Source organism: Tetrao urogallus (assembly GCF_951394365.1).
Source record: "Tetrao urogallus genome assembly, chromosome: 1".
Lineage (NCBI taxonomy): Eukaryota > Metazoa > Chordata > Aves > Galliformes > Phasianidae > Tetrao > Tetrao urogallus.
Window position 1 is genome coordinate 181,546,068 of NC_136813.1, and position 20,653 is coordinate 181,566,720.

A 20,653-nucleotide genomic window follows, 5' to 3' on the forward strand; every position below is an offset into this window, starting at 1 on the left:
ATTCCCACAGACCATGTTAAGACTTCAGTTTCTCACTGAGCATCAGCCAGATGGTCTTGAACCACAAAACACCATCACATAGCAGCATTTGCCCCACACAGTGTAAGTTCGAGGCACGGCCTCATACCAAAACCAGATTGAAACCAAATTCAAAAACACTAACTAGAAAGAGATTCAAAGAGAATCAGAAAGCAAAAGCTATTTTTTTCTAATAAAATTCAGAACACTCTTCTGTTTCTGTCATTCTGTAGTTACAGGCAGGCCAGGCCTTGGTCCGACAGCTTAACAGCAGGACAGCAAGCTCAATGTTTCTGTACGAGCATTCTTAAAAGGATTAGAATCCAGTCCAAATCTACAGCTTGGCTGTACATTCCCTGTCTGTATTGGCAAATTCAGCCACAGAAAACCTAAGCACTCAATGTTAAAAAGCCTTGTCCTAACAAAAATAACTGAGTGCTTTGAAAAGACTGTAAGCAATTACAGATCATCTCCTTCAGAAAGACCAGGGGCAATTTGTTCAGGATAAAACTGAAAAACATTTGCAGAGCAACAGCATGAGAAAAAACACTCTGGTTTTGCTCCAGGAAAGGATTTTCCCCTCTCGCCCTTGACATTTGAATCTAGCTGTCTTATAAAATCTAAGGGAAAGTCATCTAAATCTTAGTTGTGAGCTATGGCTGTACCCACATTCTCCACTGGAAACTGAAAACAGCTAACTGAACCTCTGATTTGTTGTCTCTATTTGTATCAGATATTCAGTTACGCTTCACTTCACTTGCACACATTTATGGAGGACCTTTCCCTCCACAAATGTCTTGAAGAGATTTAAATACTGCCAGAGCTAACCTGACACACATGCTACAACTTGTATTCTCCTGGGAGGAATTGATATGCGTTACAACAGTAAAAAATAGCACTTACCAGGAGGTAAAGGCATACACATGCCATTTGCAGCTTCCAGAATTCGACTCATGATGTGAAACACCCTGAACTCTGCTTCACTTCCTCTCTCATCACTATTTAACATAACAGGAGCATATTAGGAATTGAAATGCCCACATACCAGAGTACTGTGGTCAAACAATATGTGCAGTAAATGTGCATTTGCATTTAATCACTATGGAATGCTATCTTTCTTTCTTCAGCATCTGTCACCCTGCAGCACTAGATGTTCTTCTAAATGCTCACACACAAAGTCTCTGTGATGCCCTCTCCTTCATCCCTACTACTGCATACCTGCAAGGCTCTAGCAATACCCGGTATCAACAGGTGAAATATTCTGGGTGCTGCTGTGAGTGACCTGGCTTTCATAGCTGTTCAACACCCACTATCCAGCTGGAGAGCACTGTGAACCCAGCAGCTTTGAACTCTAGTCATAAAACTGCCTGTATGATTAATATCCACGTTGGCTTCAATAGGGCCAGCAGGACCATTAGCAAGACTGAATTACAGCCATAGTGACACTCACAGCACTGACTGTTCAAGGCCAAAATTATTATGAGCACATTTTAAAAAGTTTAAAAAAAAAAAAAAAGACTTGCTTACAAGCAGAAGATGCAGGAATGAAGCTGATATAGCTTCCAAACTTCTTTCATTATTCGATGTACCAGATTCAGCTAGAACAAAAAAAAGATCAAACATTTCTAGAAGCCTGTATATAGCAGGTCCCCAGCTTTCATTTATTTCACTACTAGTTTAGATCGTGAACTTATCATAGGACTACTCCCACTAAAACTTCAGCATTTATATTTTTATTTTTCTATGGGGCTTAAAATGATAAACTGCTACATTTGAACTGTAGCTGGATTGCTCCATTCCTGAAGTTTACAGTAAGTGCTCTCAGTTCATCCAAGCATTATGCAAGACATACAGCACATTCTCACACATTCTGCTTCTCAGCAATCAACCGATCTCATGCTCTCGCATCAAATTCTTAAGGACCAATTTGCCAAGGAACTGAAAACCACACATCCAACTGACTGAGCAATTGGCAAGGAAAGGTGCCTGTGGCTCAGTCAGCACTGGATGCTGCTGAAGGTGGTAGAATATTCAGTCTGCTGAAAAACAGTCTACAGGGTGAATCACAGATCTAACCCAGGCAAGGAGGAAACATGAGACAAGCAAATGCTCATCTGGCTCTACTGAGTTCCCTTCTTGTCTATAGTGAATTAAAACAATCTCTTGGCCCACACTGTTGATCCTTGTGCTCCCAGGCTGGCTTCCAGAGCAATGTCAGCATGCAAAGGCTACAAACTTGGATTTTCTAGCATTCAGCAGCTGAAAGAGAGAAACCACGCATGAAAGAGTTGAAATAACTCCCTCCAGCCAGTCCTTATGGCTGTCATATGTAATGACTTCCACATCTCATTTCCACACAGCTGAGACACTTCCTCTACGCCTTTTATCTCTGGGCCTCAAACTGCAATAAATCAACCCCAGGAAGCTCTCAGGAAACAAGGCTGATCCTTGTTTTGCAGACAGGTGTCACAAGAAGTAACAAACCTTCTCCCTTCAAGATGGCCAGAATCCAGGAATGCCTTTTCCCATTCTTATTTCTCTTTCTAGAGAATTTTTGTTTGTTTGTTTGTTTTGCTTTGTTTTGTTTTCCTTCTAGCCCACTCTAGCCTCTAACTTGTCACAGGCTCTGACCTAGATGGTGCGCAGACACACAAGAGAAGTCAGTATCAGAGTAGGAACACTGCTCTTCACTACCACTCTCAAGTGCTCTCCTCTGCAGCACTGGCCAGAAAACTCAGCACCTTTTACCTCCACCCTTCAGGACTTCATCTAGCCTTGCACAGCAGGTACTGAGGTGGCTGTCTTAGAACAAACACCTGATACTTTCCATACTTGGTTTCTGGATGCCATGGAAAGCTTCCATTTAATATCCCTGGAGAACAGCAGGTTCTCTCCACTCATTTTCCAGGAAATAAGTGATTTCCACTTTTCAGAGAAGGATCATCAGAACCACACCTGCTGCCAAAATGACTTCCCTCTCTAGCCAGCACAGAGTGCAGCGAAGGCCTCTGCTGCATTTTCAAATGGATCTGAAGATAAATATCTGAGGTGGAGGAAAAGCTTCTTGAACACCAGACTCATTCGTTATTTGTATAACAAAATTATTTTCACCGTTTGCTTTAGGACACAGCCAATCATGTAGCTTTTGCAGCGTACAGAAAGAAAGCATCTTTTAAAATCATAGCCAACCTACTTATTACATTTATTACTTAAATCTTAAGCACTAAGAACTTGTGACATGACAACCTCACCAAGAACACAGCTCACTGGAATCCGTCACAAATGACATCACACAGAACAAGGCATATCCTGAACAGTTTTCAGCATACCACCCACAAGTACATACAAGAAAGGAAACGTCTCTTTTAAATAAGGAATGCAGGCAACCTCCTGTTGAGAGCCAGCAGCAGGTCTCTGGAGGAACAAAATGAAGCTAAACCAAAGCCTTCATGGCAAAATCATTTTTTATTCAGTAAGGAGGTACAACAAGAGGCAAGTATCAGAAGCCATTTCCCTTTGACTACTCAAAACTAGCAACAGAAACCATGATCAACAATGAGACTGGGCACACAGCAGGCCCTCAGCTGACATTTGCAAAGTACTTTGCTATCTTGAACATTTACATTTTCAGGCAAAGGTGCTGAGTGAAGGGAAGTTTCACTGAAGTCATTTGAAAAAAACAAATCCTCAACTCTTTTTCTCTCAACTCTGTTTCTATAGAAAAGACATGGTGACTAAAAGAGAAGGATCAGGAGCAAAGGAGAAAAGGGAGAAAAATATGGTCTTGCTGTTTTCTAGATCCCCTTTCCTGGGAAGGGAATATGAAGCAGATGTTCTTCAGAGAACAGTCAAATACAAATGTCTTCCTATTATTTGTCTGCAGTTGAGAACACATCTGATGTCTGTGGCTGCTTATCTACTAAAGAGGTGCACCCACTGCAAAGACTTACAGAGACAGAGTTTATCCTGATCCTTTTTTCCGTGTCAGTAGGCTGTCTGATCACTATGCTTCCTTTGAGAAAGCAAACAGATGAGTAAATCTTTTTTCACATCTCTTCCTGCGTCCTTGGCTCAGCTACACACTGCTGAGGTTATAGAAAACTAGAAAGAATCAAAATATTCCATTTCCCAAAAGAACTTCCCAAAAGGTAGGATACAGTTTCACCCTTGGGTGCGAGGAAACCCAAGCCTAACAATTAAATGATTTTTAAAGATGTCAAAAGAGCACCCAGCAACATGTACCCACCAAAGGCCAGAAGTAATTTTGAGAGACATATGATCTTTGTTTATAGCAGTTTTTCTAAGAATAAGAAGTCTGTAATGGAAATGAAAGAATTCTTGCCGTAAGAGAAATTTCAAAGAAAAGAAAAAATATTAATCCTAAGATTTCAATGATGGTGGGGGTGTGAAGGGCTGAGATTTGTTTTGACTGTAAGATTCAGTCTACAATAATTTTGTCTAGCAGATCAAGGTTGTTAAAGTATTTCAGTAGGTTTTGTGCTTTTTATTTTATTTTACTTTAGATAAATAACAAACAAATGATAACTGAAAACCAAATGAAAGGAGAATGAGCACTTCAATTCTGCTTCTTTCAGCACCGCTATCAGCCATGAAGCTTTTGTTCAAGCTGCCCTGTTCCTATTTTCATCAGTCACTAGGTTTTTCTTTTTTCCTATAAAGACAGGGAAAATATATTCTGGTGATTGGAAAGCTCAAGAGCAAGGCCTGAATAAAAAAAAGCCAGTAACCCCAGCAGAACTTGCTGCAGTTCAGAGAACATTCACAACAGAACTGATCTGCAAAGGACTTCACAAAAGATGCAGGCACCACATCCTGAAAGTTTCCTGAGCTGCATGGATCAAATTCTGAATCTGGTGACAGGACTAGCAAGAAGACAAAGAGCATGATTTCCCTGCTGCCAGATGAACTCTTACGGATTCTGCATTGTGTACTTAAGGGATTTGATGCTGAGACAGATAAAAACAGGTATGATAATTTCTATGCACGACAGTTTTTACAGCTTTTTTTCTTAAGTTTCTCTTAACATAATGAAAAACAGGGAATCTAGAAAGGAAGTTTTCAACATAATTCATATGGATTCAAGCAAAATGGATCTGTTACACAAAAAGCCCAATGAAGCCAATAGGCAGGAACAGCAATAATTAACTCTCATTTCATATCAGAATGAAACTTTTTTCCTAATTTCTATTTCCCTTGATCACATTTTAATTTCTTAAAGTATGCATCAATGTACTGCATAAGAACTGAAAAGAATCCAAAGACCATTCTTCCAACTTTCAGGATGAATTCAGATTTTCACTTCCAGGAGCAAACCGTATTTCTACAATCTGTAAAGGAAATTTTCTTTCGTATCCCGGGAGTCCAAAACAACTCTTTTTTAGTTTTAAGTATTATTTACCTTATCAACATACACATTACTGAGCAAAACAAAAAAAAATTATGGTTTAACATCTTTAGAAACAACCCTCTCCCACGAAAACATACAAAACACACACAGCACATATCCAACACCACACTTCCCCACCCAGCAATATGTTTGCTCACACCAATAACAGCAAAATAAAACTAACCAGGTTTGAAACATAATCCAGCACTATTTGGTCAATCTTCTTTTTTCCTACATACTGCAGATGTCTCATAAGATGATCCTTTAGCTGAGCAAACATCTAGGAAAAGAAGCCAACAATTCAGTGTCCTTGTGGTCTCTTCAAAAAGATGCCAAAGCGCCACCATTTGCAGGGCCTTACCAACAGCAACCTGCACAACCCTCTTCCTGTGACAAAATTCCAGCTTGGACTGGCAAGATTGTGTGAGAATTTGGGGTTTCAAAGTCAATAGCAGATCTAAATATTCAATACGGTTACTTGGTGTAAATTCAGGAAAATGGGTGCTACTGTCAATGATGTTGAAGAGAAAAAGCTAACACTTCTTAAATCTCTCTGGATCAAACCAAGGAAACAGGGTGAAATAAAGATTTTAACACCAACATTGACTTGTGTTTATTACATATGAATAAATCTGAGGGATTTTACAATAGAGAAAGCCAGCACAAGTACAATTTGTGCTAGCAGTGATGGAACATGACTTAGAACATGAGTGAATAATGACAACTTCAGGTTAAATATTCATTGCAAAGTGTTTAAAATCAGCTACTTGCTACCATACAGTCCATGCCACTACCTACCCTGTCCTTTCTGAAATACTCTGACCTCACATAGCCTGTTCATTATGCAGTTCTTTACTGAGAATTACAACAAAGTGCTTTCCCGCCCCCCTCCCCCAAAGCTCAGAGAAAAACTGAGGTAAATAAAATCTCAGACTTCAGGAATCTTCAAGCAGATTAATCTCCACATGTCAAGAAAACAATACAGTTGGCAGGAAAGCACAAAGGACAGCGATGATCTGCTTTTTTGGATCTCACTGAATTTACTTAAGGTAAGAGATGTAGAGAAATTTCAGAAGATGAGAGGCAAAACTTGGGAAAAAAAGATAGCAAGACTGCAAAGAATGAGAACTTGCCTTAGATTTGGACTGACAGAATAGTGTTGATACACTCTTCATATGTGAAGACTTTCCAATGCAAGCTGAGGAGCTGTATTTAGATCTGACAGCAAGAGATAAGAAAAGATGCATATTTAAACAGAGGGAGGATAGGTGGCGATGTAAGAAAGGATTTAGTACCAGAAGCATAAAGATAGTAGATACTTAGTGAACATCAGCAGGGGGGAAAAAAAAGAACATCAAAAGAGGAGTGACCTCAGAATAGCCATAGCAGTCCTATAGTGAGGCAGAAGGAAAGGGAGACAGTAAAAAGGTGTCGAGAAGCAAGGTCTGTATATTTTTGAGGGAAGTAGAAGGTGGAGAAAGTTAGAATGATGTGAAGTAGTCCCAAAATAATTGACAGATTAAGATGAAATTCAGGGATACTGAAAAACAGTTTAAAAAAAAAAGTTGTAGTGGAGAAAACCACTTGGACAGATCAACTTTCCATTCCTGTTATTCCCTTATGCCTAATGATACCAGGACCTATTAAGATCATATTGTGATATCACGATGAAGAACTCCAAAACTTAGGAAACACTGCTTTTGTCCCCTTGCTGCTCTGAGTGAGCTTCCACTCAGCACTGGAACTGATTATCTTACTCTTTACACTTTTTGAGGTTGTGCGTCCCCTAGTGCACACTGTGACAAAAGCACATACCAATCCCATTAGTAATTGCTGCTGATAATCTTCCTCTTGAAAGAGGGGTACCAGTCTTTCCTCTGAAATAAACAGAGCCACAGTCATTCAAGGGCATGACGCCGAGAAACACAAATCTCCACCTTCTGTTAACATATCTACTCACATACAGAACTAACACAGTGACAGAATCAAGGACTTCATAAGAGAAAACCGAGCAATGGAACATAACCCCTTATTTGCCATCTTTGCACTTAACAATGAGCATGGAGGAACACAAGCTGTCAAACTGTTTTACACTTCATTGACATTACTCTTTCCTTTGATATTTATGGGAGATGTATTATACCGTGGTGATTTTGTATAGAAGGAATACAAAGAGAATCTCCCAGCCACACAGTGCAAATGCATATACTGTTTAGACCTTGTTATTTACTAATAAAAGGCAAAAGAGCTGCATGGGTTTTCTAAGGAAAGGGATAGACAGAAAGTAGAAACACCACAGAATGACCTCCCACTTGCCTGGTTCTCTCCCACAGTTGCTTTAGTTACTCAGATTTCACAGAATCAGAATCACAGAATGGCCCAGGTTGGAAGGGAGCTCAAGGATCACGAATCTCCAACCCCCCTGCCACATGCAGGGCCACCAATCTTCACATTTAATACCAGACCAGGCTGCCCAGGGCCCCATCCTGTCTGGCCTTGAACACCTCCAGGGACAGGGCATCCACAACCTCTCTGGGCAGCCTGTTCCAGCACCTCACCACTCTCTCTGTAAAGAACTTCCCCCTGACATCCAACCTAAATCTTCCCTCCCTCAACTTCAAACCATTTCCCCTTGTCCTGCAGTTATCAACCCTTTCAAAGAGTTGATTCCCCTCTTGTTTATAGGCTCTCTTTAAGTACTGAAAGACTGCAGTGAGGTCGCCCTGCAGCCTTCTTTTCTCCAGGCTGAACAAGCCCAGCTCCTTCAGCCTGTTTTTGTAGGGAAGGTGCTCCAGCCCTCTGACCATCTTTGTGGCCCTCTTCTGGACTCTCTCTAACAGCTCCCTGTCTTTCTTGTACTGAGGGCTCCACACTTGGACACAGTACTCCAGATGGGGCCTCACAAGAGCAGAGTAGAGGGGGACAATCACCTCCCTGTCCCTGCTGGCCACCCCTCTTCTGATGGAGCCCAGGATACCATTTGCTTTCCAAGCTGCAAGAGCACACTGCCGGCTCATGTTAAGCTTTTCATCCATCAGGACCCCCAGGTCCTTCTCCACAGGGCTGCTCTCAAGGATCGCTCCTTCCAGTCTGTATGGATGCCTGGGATTCCTCCAGCCCAAGTGCAAAACCTTGCATTTCACTGTGTTGAAACTCCTTAGGTTTACCCGGGCCCATCTTTTAAGTCTGTTGAGATTCTCCTTTTGCAGACCACTAAGGAACACAACCCTCCAACTACACAGAAGGAGATTATAATAACTACTGAAATTTAATACTCTAGATTTCCTCATCAGTTCTTCCTGTACTGAAAGCAAAGGAAGAGAAACAAACTTCTATTTCACCACATAACATAAAATCAAGTCAGTATTTTAGAGAACAGCTAACTTTTTATAAAGCCCTTTCTAATCATCTCTGCATGCACCCTGAAAGACATTTATTTCACCTTAAAAGACTTCCATTGCTTTATTTTTAAAGAACCTGAAGGATGATCTACAGGCAAGATGCACTACACTGATGCTTATTACTTGTTGGCAGCTACCTAGAAATTCTTTATAAACAGCTGAACATCATTATCAATATGCACCTTTAGAAAACATGTCAGTAGTTTCAACATGAGGCAACCAAAGTTGATACAGGGCCCTAAAAATCAGAGCTCACTGCAATAATCAGCAGCAGCACAAATGACAAGTGCTAGGGGCTGGCAATGAACACAGTGAAAATTCTTTGCAATAAAATATGTGATCAACACTTGTGAAGGCAGCTTTAAGTGGGCAAGATACAACAGAACATCGTATCACTGATACTCGCAGAAAAATTCTGGAGAAGAAATTCTTAGGCAAACAAGGGCTTACTGCTTATATTAAGCTAGATTCACTATGAAAGAAGAACCTAACTAGAAAGGTTTTCTAGACAGTATACAACCTTAGAGGAGAGCTTTATAGTAGTGTTTATTTAACAGCTGCTCATACTAACGGCTCAAACTCTGGCAACACACACTATTTACTTTTAGCTGACAACAGCTGGATGGAAATATCCTAACAAACACTAGAGCTAAGGCCTACAAAAGTTTTACTTACCAGAGTCCCAAGCATCCAGATGAGAAAGCACCCTGGGGTTTGAAACAAAAATCAGTTTATTTCACAACCATTACTCTAAAGTGTTTTGTAAGGACATTAAAAAGCTTAAACAACCCTTTGGTCTTTCAAAGGTAGCTAATGAAATTAAAGAAATCTACATTTGGTCACATTTACAATAAATTCCTGAGCTCTAGAAGCCTAGATATTTCAGATCATCCTGCAGCAACTACAAGGACTGTCATAAATGATCTTCAGCTGGACGCTCATCTTCGGAGCAGGATATCTGATCAGATACCAGATCAGCTATTTAAATGACAAATCTAAACCCTTCACCACATTTCAACAAAGTAAGAAGGAGTAAATATGCAAAACGATACCTACTTTTTGGCGTTTTCAAATATACTCCTTAAATATGCTGAGGCTCTTCTCTCTTCTGGCTGTTTTACAAATAAATAAAAATCCCAAAACAAATTAAGTAGGTCAATTAAAATATTTCCTGATAAAATGCACACAAGAAATGACGCTGTCATTTTAAATGGAAATAACACTTAGTGATTCTTCAGCCCACCTCTCAAATACCGATGCCCACAGACACACATAACCGACCCACCTAACAACACAGGTATTCTAAGTTCTGCTTTTGTTTACTTTCTCGCATTGATTTCACAAAGTCAGAGCTACAGGCAACCACCTTATAAGTAAATGATTGCAAGTCTTTGCACTTCTCATAATCAGATTTCCATACCTTTATCCCTGTAGTAAAAAAACAAAAAACCTTTCCGTCTTTGGGTTTAAAACATCCACTCTTCAGCAGCAGCTCTGGAGACTGCTTCAGTGCACACATATTTACCTCTTCTGAGAGACTATGCCATTCCCTCCTGAGCACATTATTGTGGTAATGCAAGTGTGGCTCTGCATACTTCACACTCTCCAAGTTTGAGTCGAGTTTTTCCCAGAAGCCTTTAGAGTTTTGGATCTGCAAAATATTGCAGGGAAAACATAAATACATGCACTGTTAGAAATATCTGTTAGAAATATCAGAAAATTATTAGAAATATCTAATGGCTATCCCACAAAGTAATTGGAAAGAACTGCAGTAAATGTAGCTTCACTGTAATTGAAATGAAAAAAAAAATTAAAAACAAAATCAGCTGCATTATTTTTTTCCAATAGTTTTATTTCCTTAATTTGACAGCACAAGTAGCACTTATCTACTTGAGCTCATGCCTGCAATGCACATATTTGTGCAATGCCTCAGAATTCTATTAAGTTCCTGGGAAGACATGGGTACTTCTAGGTCTGATTTCATCTGACATACTTCTGATGGCTGGTTTTGGGTGGGAAGAACTGCACCACAGATTACATTGGCTCTACTGTGCAGAGTTTCACTTGACTGTAAAAGGAGCCTTAGGCACCTGACTCAGAACAGGAGTGTTTACATTTGGTCAAACAAGCCCCACTCTGGGTTTCTGTTCCATGACTCTGGCATCTGGATGGAGGCTTCCACTGTCTTCAGTTTGCTCAAATACTTCAATTGCCAACTCCTGTTTGCCAGCCTCAAGTAACAGAGCCTTATCCTCAGAAAAGAAACAAAATCCCAACATTTCCACAGCAATTCCAAAGCCTTTGACAGTAAGGCTGGAATTAATTTAAACTGTAAACAAAGAGGAGGGAAAAAAAAAGAACTAAATAAACCCCCACTGTCTTCCTGAGCTAGTTACTGACTGGGCATAAAGATTGAGGCCACTGTTTATTAAGCAAGAGCAATGTGGTCATCACTGAGGAAAAGATGAGATTAAGGCACTTCTTTGTGGCAGTTTTTTAAAACAACTGATCGTACCAACAGTTCTTGTCCCTTTTAAACACATTTATCTCCTCAATACACATATTACAGTATTGACATTTGAAGGCAGAAAGGTTTTTAAAACTACACAGTCCTCAATATTCATCTGACTTGAGATAGCATACTGGATTTTGCTCTCTCCTCCAGTTTTCAACAATTACAATAACCTTAGAAAAAAAACTCAAAAGCCCTTCAAACCACTTCCTACTATGAAACACAATTAGCCAAGGAAAATTAAATGCAGAGATTCAATTCTGCTAGCCGCTTCTCTCTTGCTGCCACAGAGCTAACTGTTGTTTTATTGTTGTAAATGCAGCAGAAAAATAAATGTACTTTTTGCTCTATGTTATACTAAGCAGCTGAAAACTGGGCATGCATATGGCACCACGTGTTCACCCTGATGGAGGCAACTATCAGCTCTTCAACCTACTACAGCAGCATCTTGCCTGTGCTACCTCTCAAAATTAGACAAACATCAAGAATACAGTGTAAGGATATCATCTAGTGACCAATTCATGCAATTGCAACAGCAGCATCACAGCAAAACTGCTTTCAGACCACGGTGAATTTTATTTGATGTGTGATGGGGGTGGGAAGTAATACAGTGTATTTCTTTAATACACTGACTCTGCAACAGGAAGTGGTAAACTTTGGAATTAAAAACAGACACCACTGAAAACCTGCACTGTATTAGATCTTATTAAAGAGACAAAAAGTTTAAAATACAAGATTATTTTAAATCTGTTCGTTCTTGAGGATCATCAGTCCAGAAGCTGGAAAGAGAAGGTCCCCCCCTGTGTCTTAGATGGTACTTATTTTGCAGACATCTCAAGAGTCTGAGTTAATACCTATGGACACCTTGAAGGCACTGTACTATCAGAAGTTAGTCAGGTCTTTCCAGTTTGCAATCCATGAAAAACTTCCATGAAGCCTTTTTATAAGCAGTGCTGCTTCAGCCGGAGACAGCAGTCTACTGTACATCAGTGAAGGGCTGAAAGATACCAATGACCTCTACGAGGCACACGTGTTCTCCTGAGGAACTGCACGGACACTTCTGGCTAGCAGCAAAGGCACTCCGAGCCACATAACTTATCATTTAACTGCACAGACAGCTACACTATGAAGCTTCACTCTTAGCCTCTGTGGCTCGGCTCAGCCTGCTCTGATCTCTGTGACAACTGCTTGCACAATACATCTGTATTCTTCTAGACTTCCTCCATTTTCTTCCCTTCTTTCTCCCACCCATTTCTTTCCCCCTTCTCATAAAGCCTACTTGCACTCCTTTAAGCTTGGTTTCTGTGCTCAAAGTTAAATATCAGGCTTGTATTAATTATAATCCTTATGTAAAGGTTTCTGACAATCTTATTCTGACTGTCACCCCATTAGAATCACAGAATCATTTGTGTTGGAAGAGACCATAAAAGGGCACCTACTCCAACTCCCCTGATCTCCTTATCACTTGCTGAACAGGAACTTAGTGATAGAAAACACTTTCATCCAAATAACAAAACTTTTTTGTTGTGAATATTAATATAAACTTTCCAAAGGCTCTCAACAATTCATGGGCTTGAGGACACTAAAGAGCTTTTCAGGTCAATAATTCATCACTTTTCTCTGCAATACCAGAAGACCTGCTGCGAAAGAAATAATACTTGTATAGAACCGGATTCATCACCAACACCTGACTTCTGACAACGACTAAGTGAACCCACCAGCTATGGTGGCTCTGAAATACAATGCAGCCAAAGCATTAAGCCTTGTCATGTGTACTACCATACTTGGACTTAGTAGACAGAGCAATTTGCAGTCAGAAATAGCAGGAAATATCTGTCTTTAGTTCAACTCTGACCTTTTAAATCTGTTTAGGTTTCAGACACATAGGAAATGAGTTCCACAATCAGGAAGTATAGCTGCTAAAGGCATTTGCCCCCAGGGGCTTGAGGTTCAATCTCAGACAAATTAAACACATACTAACTTTGGCCTCAGCAACTGACAGGGATTATCTAGAAACAAAATTTCCCAAGATCTGATTCTCCCAGGTGACCCACCTCTCAGGGCAGCCTTCTCAAGCAAAGCACACAATGCCCAATTCCCTGATAGCAGTCACAGGAATCTGCAGCAGGATATCTGTGGCACTGTTGAAGAGTGAGTGAGTAGGGGGGTAATTTCACCAATTTTAAAAGATATTATGAAAATTTAAGCTTTTTGAGCTAATTGCAAGGGTCAGGGAGGAAACAGCCTCTCACCTTTCTAAAGTGCTAAAGAAATAAAATTCTCATGCATCCAGAGTCTATTGCTGCACGCTGCCAGTACTGCTGGGTTCAAGCACTGACTCTTCACATTAGTCCCCACAACATGCTGCTTATTAAAAGCATCTTTCAGATTTTGTGGGGAGCACTTAAGAAGATTTCAAATGTTTCTCCAAAATGGATCTGAGGGAGTGGAATGGAAGACAGGAAGAATCATTCATCTTGTTTTAAATGGAAAATAGAGTTTTCTACACTTACAGCATGTACTCTCCCTATCCAGCTCAGCACCATTTCCACACAGTGCAGGAATTTGTCTAGATTCAGATAGCTAAAGCCCTGACATCACTGCAATCACAGGATGCTTTGGACAAAAAGTCAGGTCACGAACCACTGGTACCAACAGCAGCACTATGAATTAACCCTCCAGCATATCAAAGTGGGGCTATGTAATCCTACACATTCATGGTGTCAAGGTTGCCTCAATCTAATGAAGTCACAAATGAAGAGGTATCAATTAAATTTAAAAATAATTAGTTTTTGGAGAACTTCTCTGGTGAATGGAAAATTTTTATTCAGAAAAGGCATGTAAAAAAACCCACCATTTTGAGCCAGCAAACGTCAGCAAGGCTAACCAACATCTTAGTAAACATATAAGCCATTTCAAACAGCAAGATTCTGCTCACCTCTGTTTTTGCACAGGGCTGTGGTGACACTACTTCATTAGTGTTTAGCCTACACCCACCACCACCACCATCATCCGTTTTTCCTCCCCACCCCCCAGAAAAGCAGCTCATAACCTGCAAATATGAGCAACTGTGGTTTTGTACTAGAATTTACCTCTAGCACAGGTAGAGAAATAATGTCTGTTGCACATGCTACTCCAGGGATAACCTACCAATAGAAATGATAAAATATAAATAATTTCACACAATACATACACCCATAAAGGTATACAAGTGAATATCCAAATACTTGTTTTCTTTGCAAAATCATCTAGTTAGCAAAAACTGTACGTTCAGTTTGCCAAAAAGAAGAAAGGAAGATATGTCTCTCATTCATCCCATCTAGAAAAAGATAAAACTAAAACAGTTATAGACCAAAAAAAAAATCAAGTTTTTTTATTTGTTGTGTCATTTGCTCTTGCCTAAAGTTACGAATCTTAACTCTAGCAATGCTGGTTGCCTTGGAAGCAACTTCAGGATTTTGCTGGTCAAGCATGTTTTGTATTCATTATAAACTTAACAAAATCATCCCTAAATTAGTATTTCATTACGAAAACCGTTACATTTAATTATCCATTCCATTACAGCAGCTCCTCTCATTTCATAAATGCTGTTTTTTGTTGACAAAATACAGGATTCGTGGAAAACATCACTGGGGTTAAGACTTGACAATATAAAATGTGCATAAAACACAGATGTGAATTCAGACCACGTCTAAGAAAAGGTGATGTATACAAGTAAATTACAGGCTTTATTAAAGCAGGAAAAAAACAAACTTCCTCTAGTTATTATAGCACCAGCTGTTGTCTTACCCCAGTCCAGTCAAGCAGTGATGTGTAGGGCAAGAGTTTATCCAGGTTGTTGGTTTCTGGACACATTCTGCAGTACAGGGAGGCTGAACACAACGTAAAAAGATATAGAAGGGTGAGATTTGTATGAACTACCAGTTATCAAGAAGAGGCTTCATAGTCAGTTCCTTATCTATGTAACACTTGCTTAGGGACAAATCCTGCTGCCGTCTCTGAAACAGCTTCCTTCATGGTGGAACTCATCCCACTCTGCACAAAAGGAGGAAGGGAAGTCCAGATGGCTGCAGGGCCCAGTCAGCTGCTTGGCTACAGCTCAGCACTGCAGGGGTTCTTTTCATGTAGGCTCAAGGCACACAGTGTACACACTAGATAGGCTGACAAATCAGCTATTACAGGAGAACGCCATGATATGCCAAGTCCTTATGAAAAAAACGGTTTGGGCTGGGCTGAAAGAGATTTGTTCCTCCTCTCCAATCCCAGTTATTTACACCCCAGATATCAGACATAAGCCAGATGGAGAATTCGCTCTCCAGTAACCTTAAATTTTGATAAATCTATCTGCATCACTAGACGGAAAAATGCACTTTAAAAGTTATACTACCATTCTCATTTTGAGAGAATGTATAACATTCTAGACTACTGAAATGGCCTCCAACGCCACAATATGCAGGTCAGCTAATGTAGATCATAACAAACAAGTTCAAAGAGAGTCAGTTTATGGCACTGTGGCTTCTCCTTAAGTCATAATTAGATTATGCAGGAAAAGTTAACATACAGGAAAAGGAATACCTTACCAATAATAAATTCCTGAATAGGATCAAAAGAATGACACGTTGATAGGTTCTCAGAAAGCCACCAAATAATCTGTCAGAATGAGAACAAAGGAAATTTTCACATTTCTCTGTTAAGCCAAGTAAGGGACTTAAAATGGACTGCAGAAACCTTGGTTTCATTACTAACACTTTGCATGAAGTCATGACATAAAGACGAACGTTTTATGTCAGCTTTGACCAATAAAGCACCTTGGGTAGCCTGGGTGATGAGCCTTTGCCACCAGCAATAAGTACATACGAATCAGAATTTTTCTTCTTTCACTGATATCGTAACCCTGACCAAGCTCAGTATGAGACCATCAGTCACTAAGAGAACTCAGCGAATATTCTTTTCCCACCTTCATTTCCAAGTCTGTCGTACTTCTGACACACAGAAGAGCACAGTGCAGAGCTGCCAACCTCTCACTGTCTCGTTTGCTGTTCTGCAGGAACTTCATTAAGGCGTTGTCACTGATGCTCACTGCATACATTCTTCCTACGTCGCAATCCAAGACCGTTGACACAAGTGGGGACTGGATGGAGCAGTTTGGCAACATGTCAATTCTTGCATCCTCACCTGTATAACATAGGTTTGAGAAGAAAAAGGACTAAGAATATAAAATTTGCCTGCTACCATTATTTCTCTCAAGACTCCCAGATCCCCAACAGTAAGAAACAGTTTGCTTCTTGCTCCAATTGCCTGATATTGCTCTAGAGAGAAGATGGAATAGTTCTGGCTAGGTAAAGGAACTAAGTCAGGAGCCCAGTCCACATTTAATTGCTGAAGTGGAGATGCATAGATTTGAGGCTCAGAACCCAGTCATAACACAAATCAGAGTACACAGAATGGAACAGAGTACAGGGTTACTAACAGGGATACAGTAGAATTGGCACTTAAGCACAGTTCAGAACTGCCTAAATTCAGAAAATTCAGAATCATAATATAACCTTGTGCTGGTGGACTGCTTACCATGTCTCCCAATGGCCAGAACAGAAAAGTTCTGCACTACAATTACTTAATGAACCATCAGACAAAGCCACTTCACTTATGCTAGCTCCAAGGTTCACCAACACAGCACTATAAAGTATGTTTACAGACCTTGTTCATCAGAGGAAGTGGGCCCACCACACAGTTGTCATGCTTTGTACTCATCTCTAGCAGAATAGTTTTTAATCAGGTATTTACAAGTATTAGCTCCATGTGATACCCCTGTGCCAGTCCCCATTACTTACCTTTCCTTCACCCAACTAGAAGAAAGGGCTTCTGTTTCCAAACAAAAGTCCTCCATTTCCAAAAATAACCCACTTCCCATAAAGATTTGTTTATTGGAAATGAAATAACATGCCTCAGATGAGACTCTAAATCCAATTGCATCAGCCTGATCAGGTGAAGGAAACACAGATTTCCTTTCCCCACATCCTCCAAACACACACATTTAGAGCAACTCAATTGGAGGAAGGAAATGTAAAATCAAATTTACATCTCCATGTGAAATTTGAGAACAGCAGAGGACTGAGAAGCATGTGCAAAGATGGGGGAAGGGAAACTGCGCAACTAAAGCAAAGAATTTCTAATTCAGTGAAAGGTCTCCTTCCATTTCATAATAAGCAAGAAGTATGTAATTGATGAAGTATGAAGTGTCATTTCACAAACACTTTTTAAAATGGAAAGTGGCAAAACATCTCTCAGTCGTTTTTCAGTCTCCCTCTTTCAGAACTGTGCATTAAACCAAGCCTTGACCAAATGCAACTTCCTTATAAAGAGATTTTAATAAGTTTCCTCTAATGCAATAAAACTTCACGTAGCAGTCGTACTGTACCTGTCAGAAATAAACTATAGCACAGCAGGTCAGGATGCTGAATATTCAGAAGGTGCAGGAACTGTCCAGGCAAATAAGCAGCCACATAATAGTCTATTTAAAGAAATCACAGTGGTCAATTTAGCACTTAGCTTCTTAAAGCAAATAAGCGAATGTTTCACTTGATTCTCATCTTAGCCCATTTCTCCTTTATGGATTGATTACAACTAGGAAATACAAAAGAAATTAATTAGAATCTGCTGTTGTATTAACACAGGAAATGCAGGCAATACATTCAGACTTCCAAGGGAGGTTTCAAGAGGCTGAAGACACTCAAGAACTCAGCAGCTGATCTCCTGAGCAGAGGTTGCATCAGTTGCAAAGGAAGTTGCTAACTAACAGTAAGGTAGAGCAATATCAAATGCCGAGTAATGTAACGACTTCAGAAAGAAAAAAAATCCTTCTAGAAAAAGTTTACTCCTTTGTCTCCACTACTGGGGACAGACAATAACAAGCAGGGAAGTAACATGAGTAGCTTACCAAGATTCAAAAAGGCCACTTCCTTCAATTGAGGAGTTTCTGGTCTTTCTAAAGAAACTGTAAAAGTTTTGCTAAACCCTGTGAAAAATAAATAAATAAATGGAAACAAGAAACACCATCTGTTACCAGCCAAGTATATAGAACTTCATAGATTAAAATTTCAGCAGTCAATATACCCAGACAGCGATATTTTAAGACTGTTCTACAGGCTTCTCTGCACAGATGGATTTACTTCATACTAAACATAGTTGCTGTATTCTTAGCAGACATTCACCCACACAACACAGTTCTCTGGAGCGAGGAAACTGGCCACACAATGCACAGCCTATACTCATGCTTAAAGAACCATCCCAACACAGAGCAAACCCGTGTAAGGATACCACCCTCAGCAAACAAAGAAAACCCAACAACAACAAAAACACCACCAAATACTTTAAATAGTTGAGCTTCACATTTTGGTGACCTTTCAATTGCTTTTAAAAATTTCCAGTTCGATCATGTTTTATTGCTATAGTTTACTTCAAGATTTGATTAAACATATGCAAATTTCAGACTCTCCTTGATTGCATGGGTTTTTCATCAGCACAACCATTTATTTTATTCCAGGCTTGCACCAAACTTCCTCTGGCATCCGGTAGGAATGACATACATCTCTTCCATTTTCTCAGTCTCTCAAAAAAGTTAGAGATTAAAACGGCTAAAGAGAAAATGACTGATCTCCATGCTGTGACATCCTAAACGCTGAATGATGTCATGATCAGGATGCTACTTAATACTGTGTGAAAGTTAAAGGTAACATATGTCCACAGTCTACAGAACCATCAAGAAAAAATATGAAAATTATCAAGGAGATAGATTTCTATTCCTGACCATAGCACAGAAATATGCTTTCTCTCTGATGAAGAAAAAAGAAAAGTGAGATCTCCAAGACCAACACTAATGCTAAAGGTGAAGGGTTTTCTAAGAAAAATAGCTTTTCATACAAGATGCCAACTGAAGTTTGCTTGAAATGAATCAGCATACCTCACCACCCTGTTCTGCTGCTTGCCAGCCTGAACACACATGCACACCAATACCACCACTACAGAACCCGTGGCATCACTTCTGTTTTTACAACAAGAAACTGAGGGGACTCCTGTGGGGGCAGCATCCTCCCCCCCGCCCTCCCTGACCTTTCACTCATCACCCTGCTCAGACGACAATCATCAGCAGTGTCTGCGATGGAGGTGTCTGGTCGTGACTGCTGAACCAGGCTCAGACAGCACACACTCACCACACACGGCTGGTATGCAGATGGAACCGGTAGTCAGACATCATACTCTCTGAACAAGGGACAGCCCAGAGCTTATTAAGCAATCCCTGCACATCCGCACACCAGGATCTTCCCCTGGAGGCAGGGATGCCTCTCAAGGTTACTCCTCAAGGTCAAGAGATTCCTTACTTGTCACAGATATGGATGAGTAATAGCCAGCTTCTTGAAACTTTAATCTTGGAAGACTGAAAGACTTATCTGCTAATAGCTTGCTACCTTGCTATTCAGTACTGAGTGATATGAAGGAGTTATTGCATATATAATGGGAGGTGATTCTTCACCTCTACTTAGCCCTGGTGAGATCACATCTGGAGTACTCTGTCCAGTTTTGGTCTCCCCAGTTCAAAAAAGACAAGAATTTCTTAGAAGGAGTCCACAAAGATGACCAAGAGCCTGGAGCATCTCCCTCATGAGGAATGACTGAGTAACCTGGGTATATGCAGCCTGGGGAAAAGAAGACAGAAGGGGGATCTGATTAATGTTTATAAATATCTAACAGGAGGTGGGAGACAAATGAATAAGGGGAGGATCTCCTCAGTGCTGCACAGCAATAGGACAAGTAGGAATGGCCTAAAACTTGAAGATATAATGCTTTAGACATAAACAATTGGCCAGATGGTTCATCCTCAACCTCAAGTCTCAACAGGAGGGTTCTCCTTACAGTTTTGTCAGACTTTGTTCTCTGTTCAGTACATAATCAAGTAACCTTGTTATCACAAATTTGTTAAGTTAACAAATTTGTTAAGTTAACAAAGCTGCTTTGTTAAATCACTACTTAGGGCAACATTCATCAGCACATTGCTGCGTCTCTCCTATGAGTGTATAGCCTCACCTGCAACACCTCCTCCAGGTGAAAGAGGAAAGCTTCCAGAACAGACTAAAATAACTTATGTCTTCAAAATGCTCTAGTATTCTGCTGCTTGTACACATCACCTCAAGAGCAGTCTTATAAATCCCATCCATGAATGGTGATTCTTACGTGAATCTACAAACAACTCTACACCAACAACTCCATCTCATGAAGATCACTTCAGATGCAGCTGGTCAGCATCACAGTTATTTAACC

The 20,653-nt window shown here is 40.2% G+C and overlaps 1 protein-coding gene across 1 annotated transcript in view; it reads right to left on the minus strand.

Moving 5' to 3' along the window:
- The window catches only part of GSAP (gamma-secretase activating protein), a gene marked incomplete at both ends in the record, with an annotated part of 45,536 nt that overhangs the window by 4,489 nt on the left and 20,394 nt on the right, over positions 1 to 20,653 (minus strand). The window contains 13 exons of the mRNA XM_079548683.1: positions 922 to 1,016; positions 1,546 to 1,616; positions 5,610 to 5,705; positions 7,241 to 7,302; positions 9,502 to 9,533; positions 9,883 to 9,938; positions 10,352 to 10,477; positions 14,431 to 14,484; positions 15,128 to 15,210; positions 15,919 to 15,988; positions 16,296 to 16,513; positions 17,757 to 17,849; positions 18,276 to 18,353. Coding sequence (XP_079404809.1) covers positions 922 to 1,016; positions 1,546 to 1,616; positions 5,610 to 5,705; positions 7,241 to 7,302; positions 9,502 to 9,533; positions 9,883 to 9,938; positions 10,352 to 10,477; positions 14,431 to 14,484; positions 15,128 to 15,210; positions 15,919 to 15,988; positions 16,296 to 16,513; positions 17,757 to 17,849; positions 18,276 to 18,353 — 1,134 coding nt within the window. The remainder of the gene's footprint in view (positions 1 to 921; positions 1,017 to 1,545; positions 1,617 to 5,609; positions 5,706 to 7,240; positions 7,303 to 9,501; positions 9,534 to 9,882; positions 9,939 to 10,351; positions 10,478 to 14,430; positions 14,485 to 15,127; positions 15,211 to 15,918; positions 15,989 to 16,295; positions 16,514 to 17,756; positions 17,850 to 18,275; positions 18,354 to 20,653) is intronic.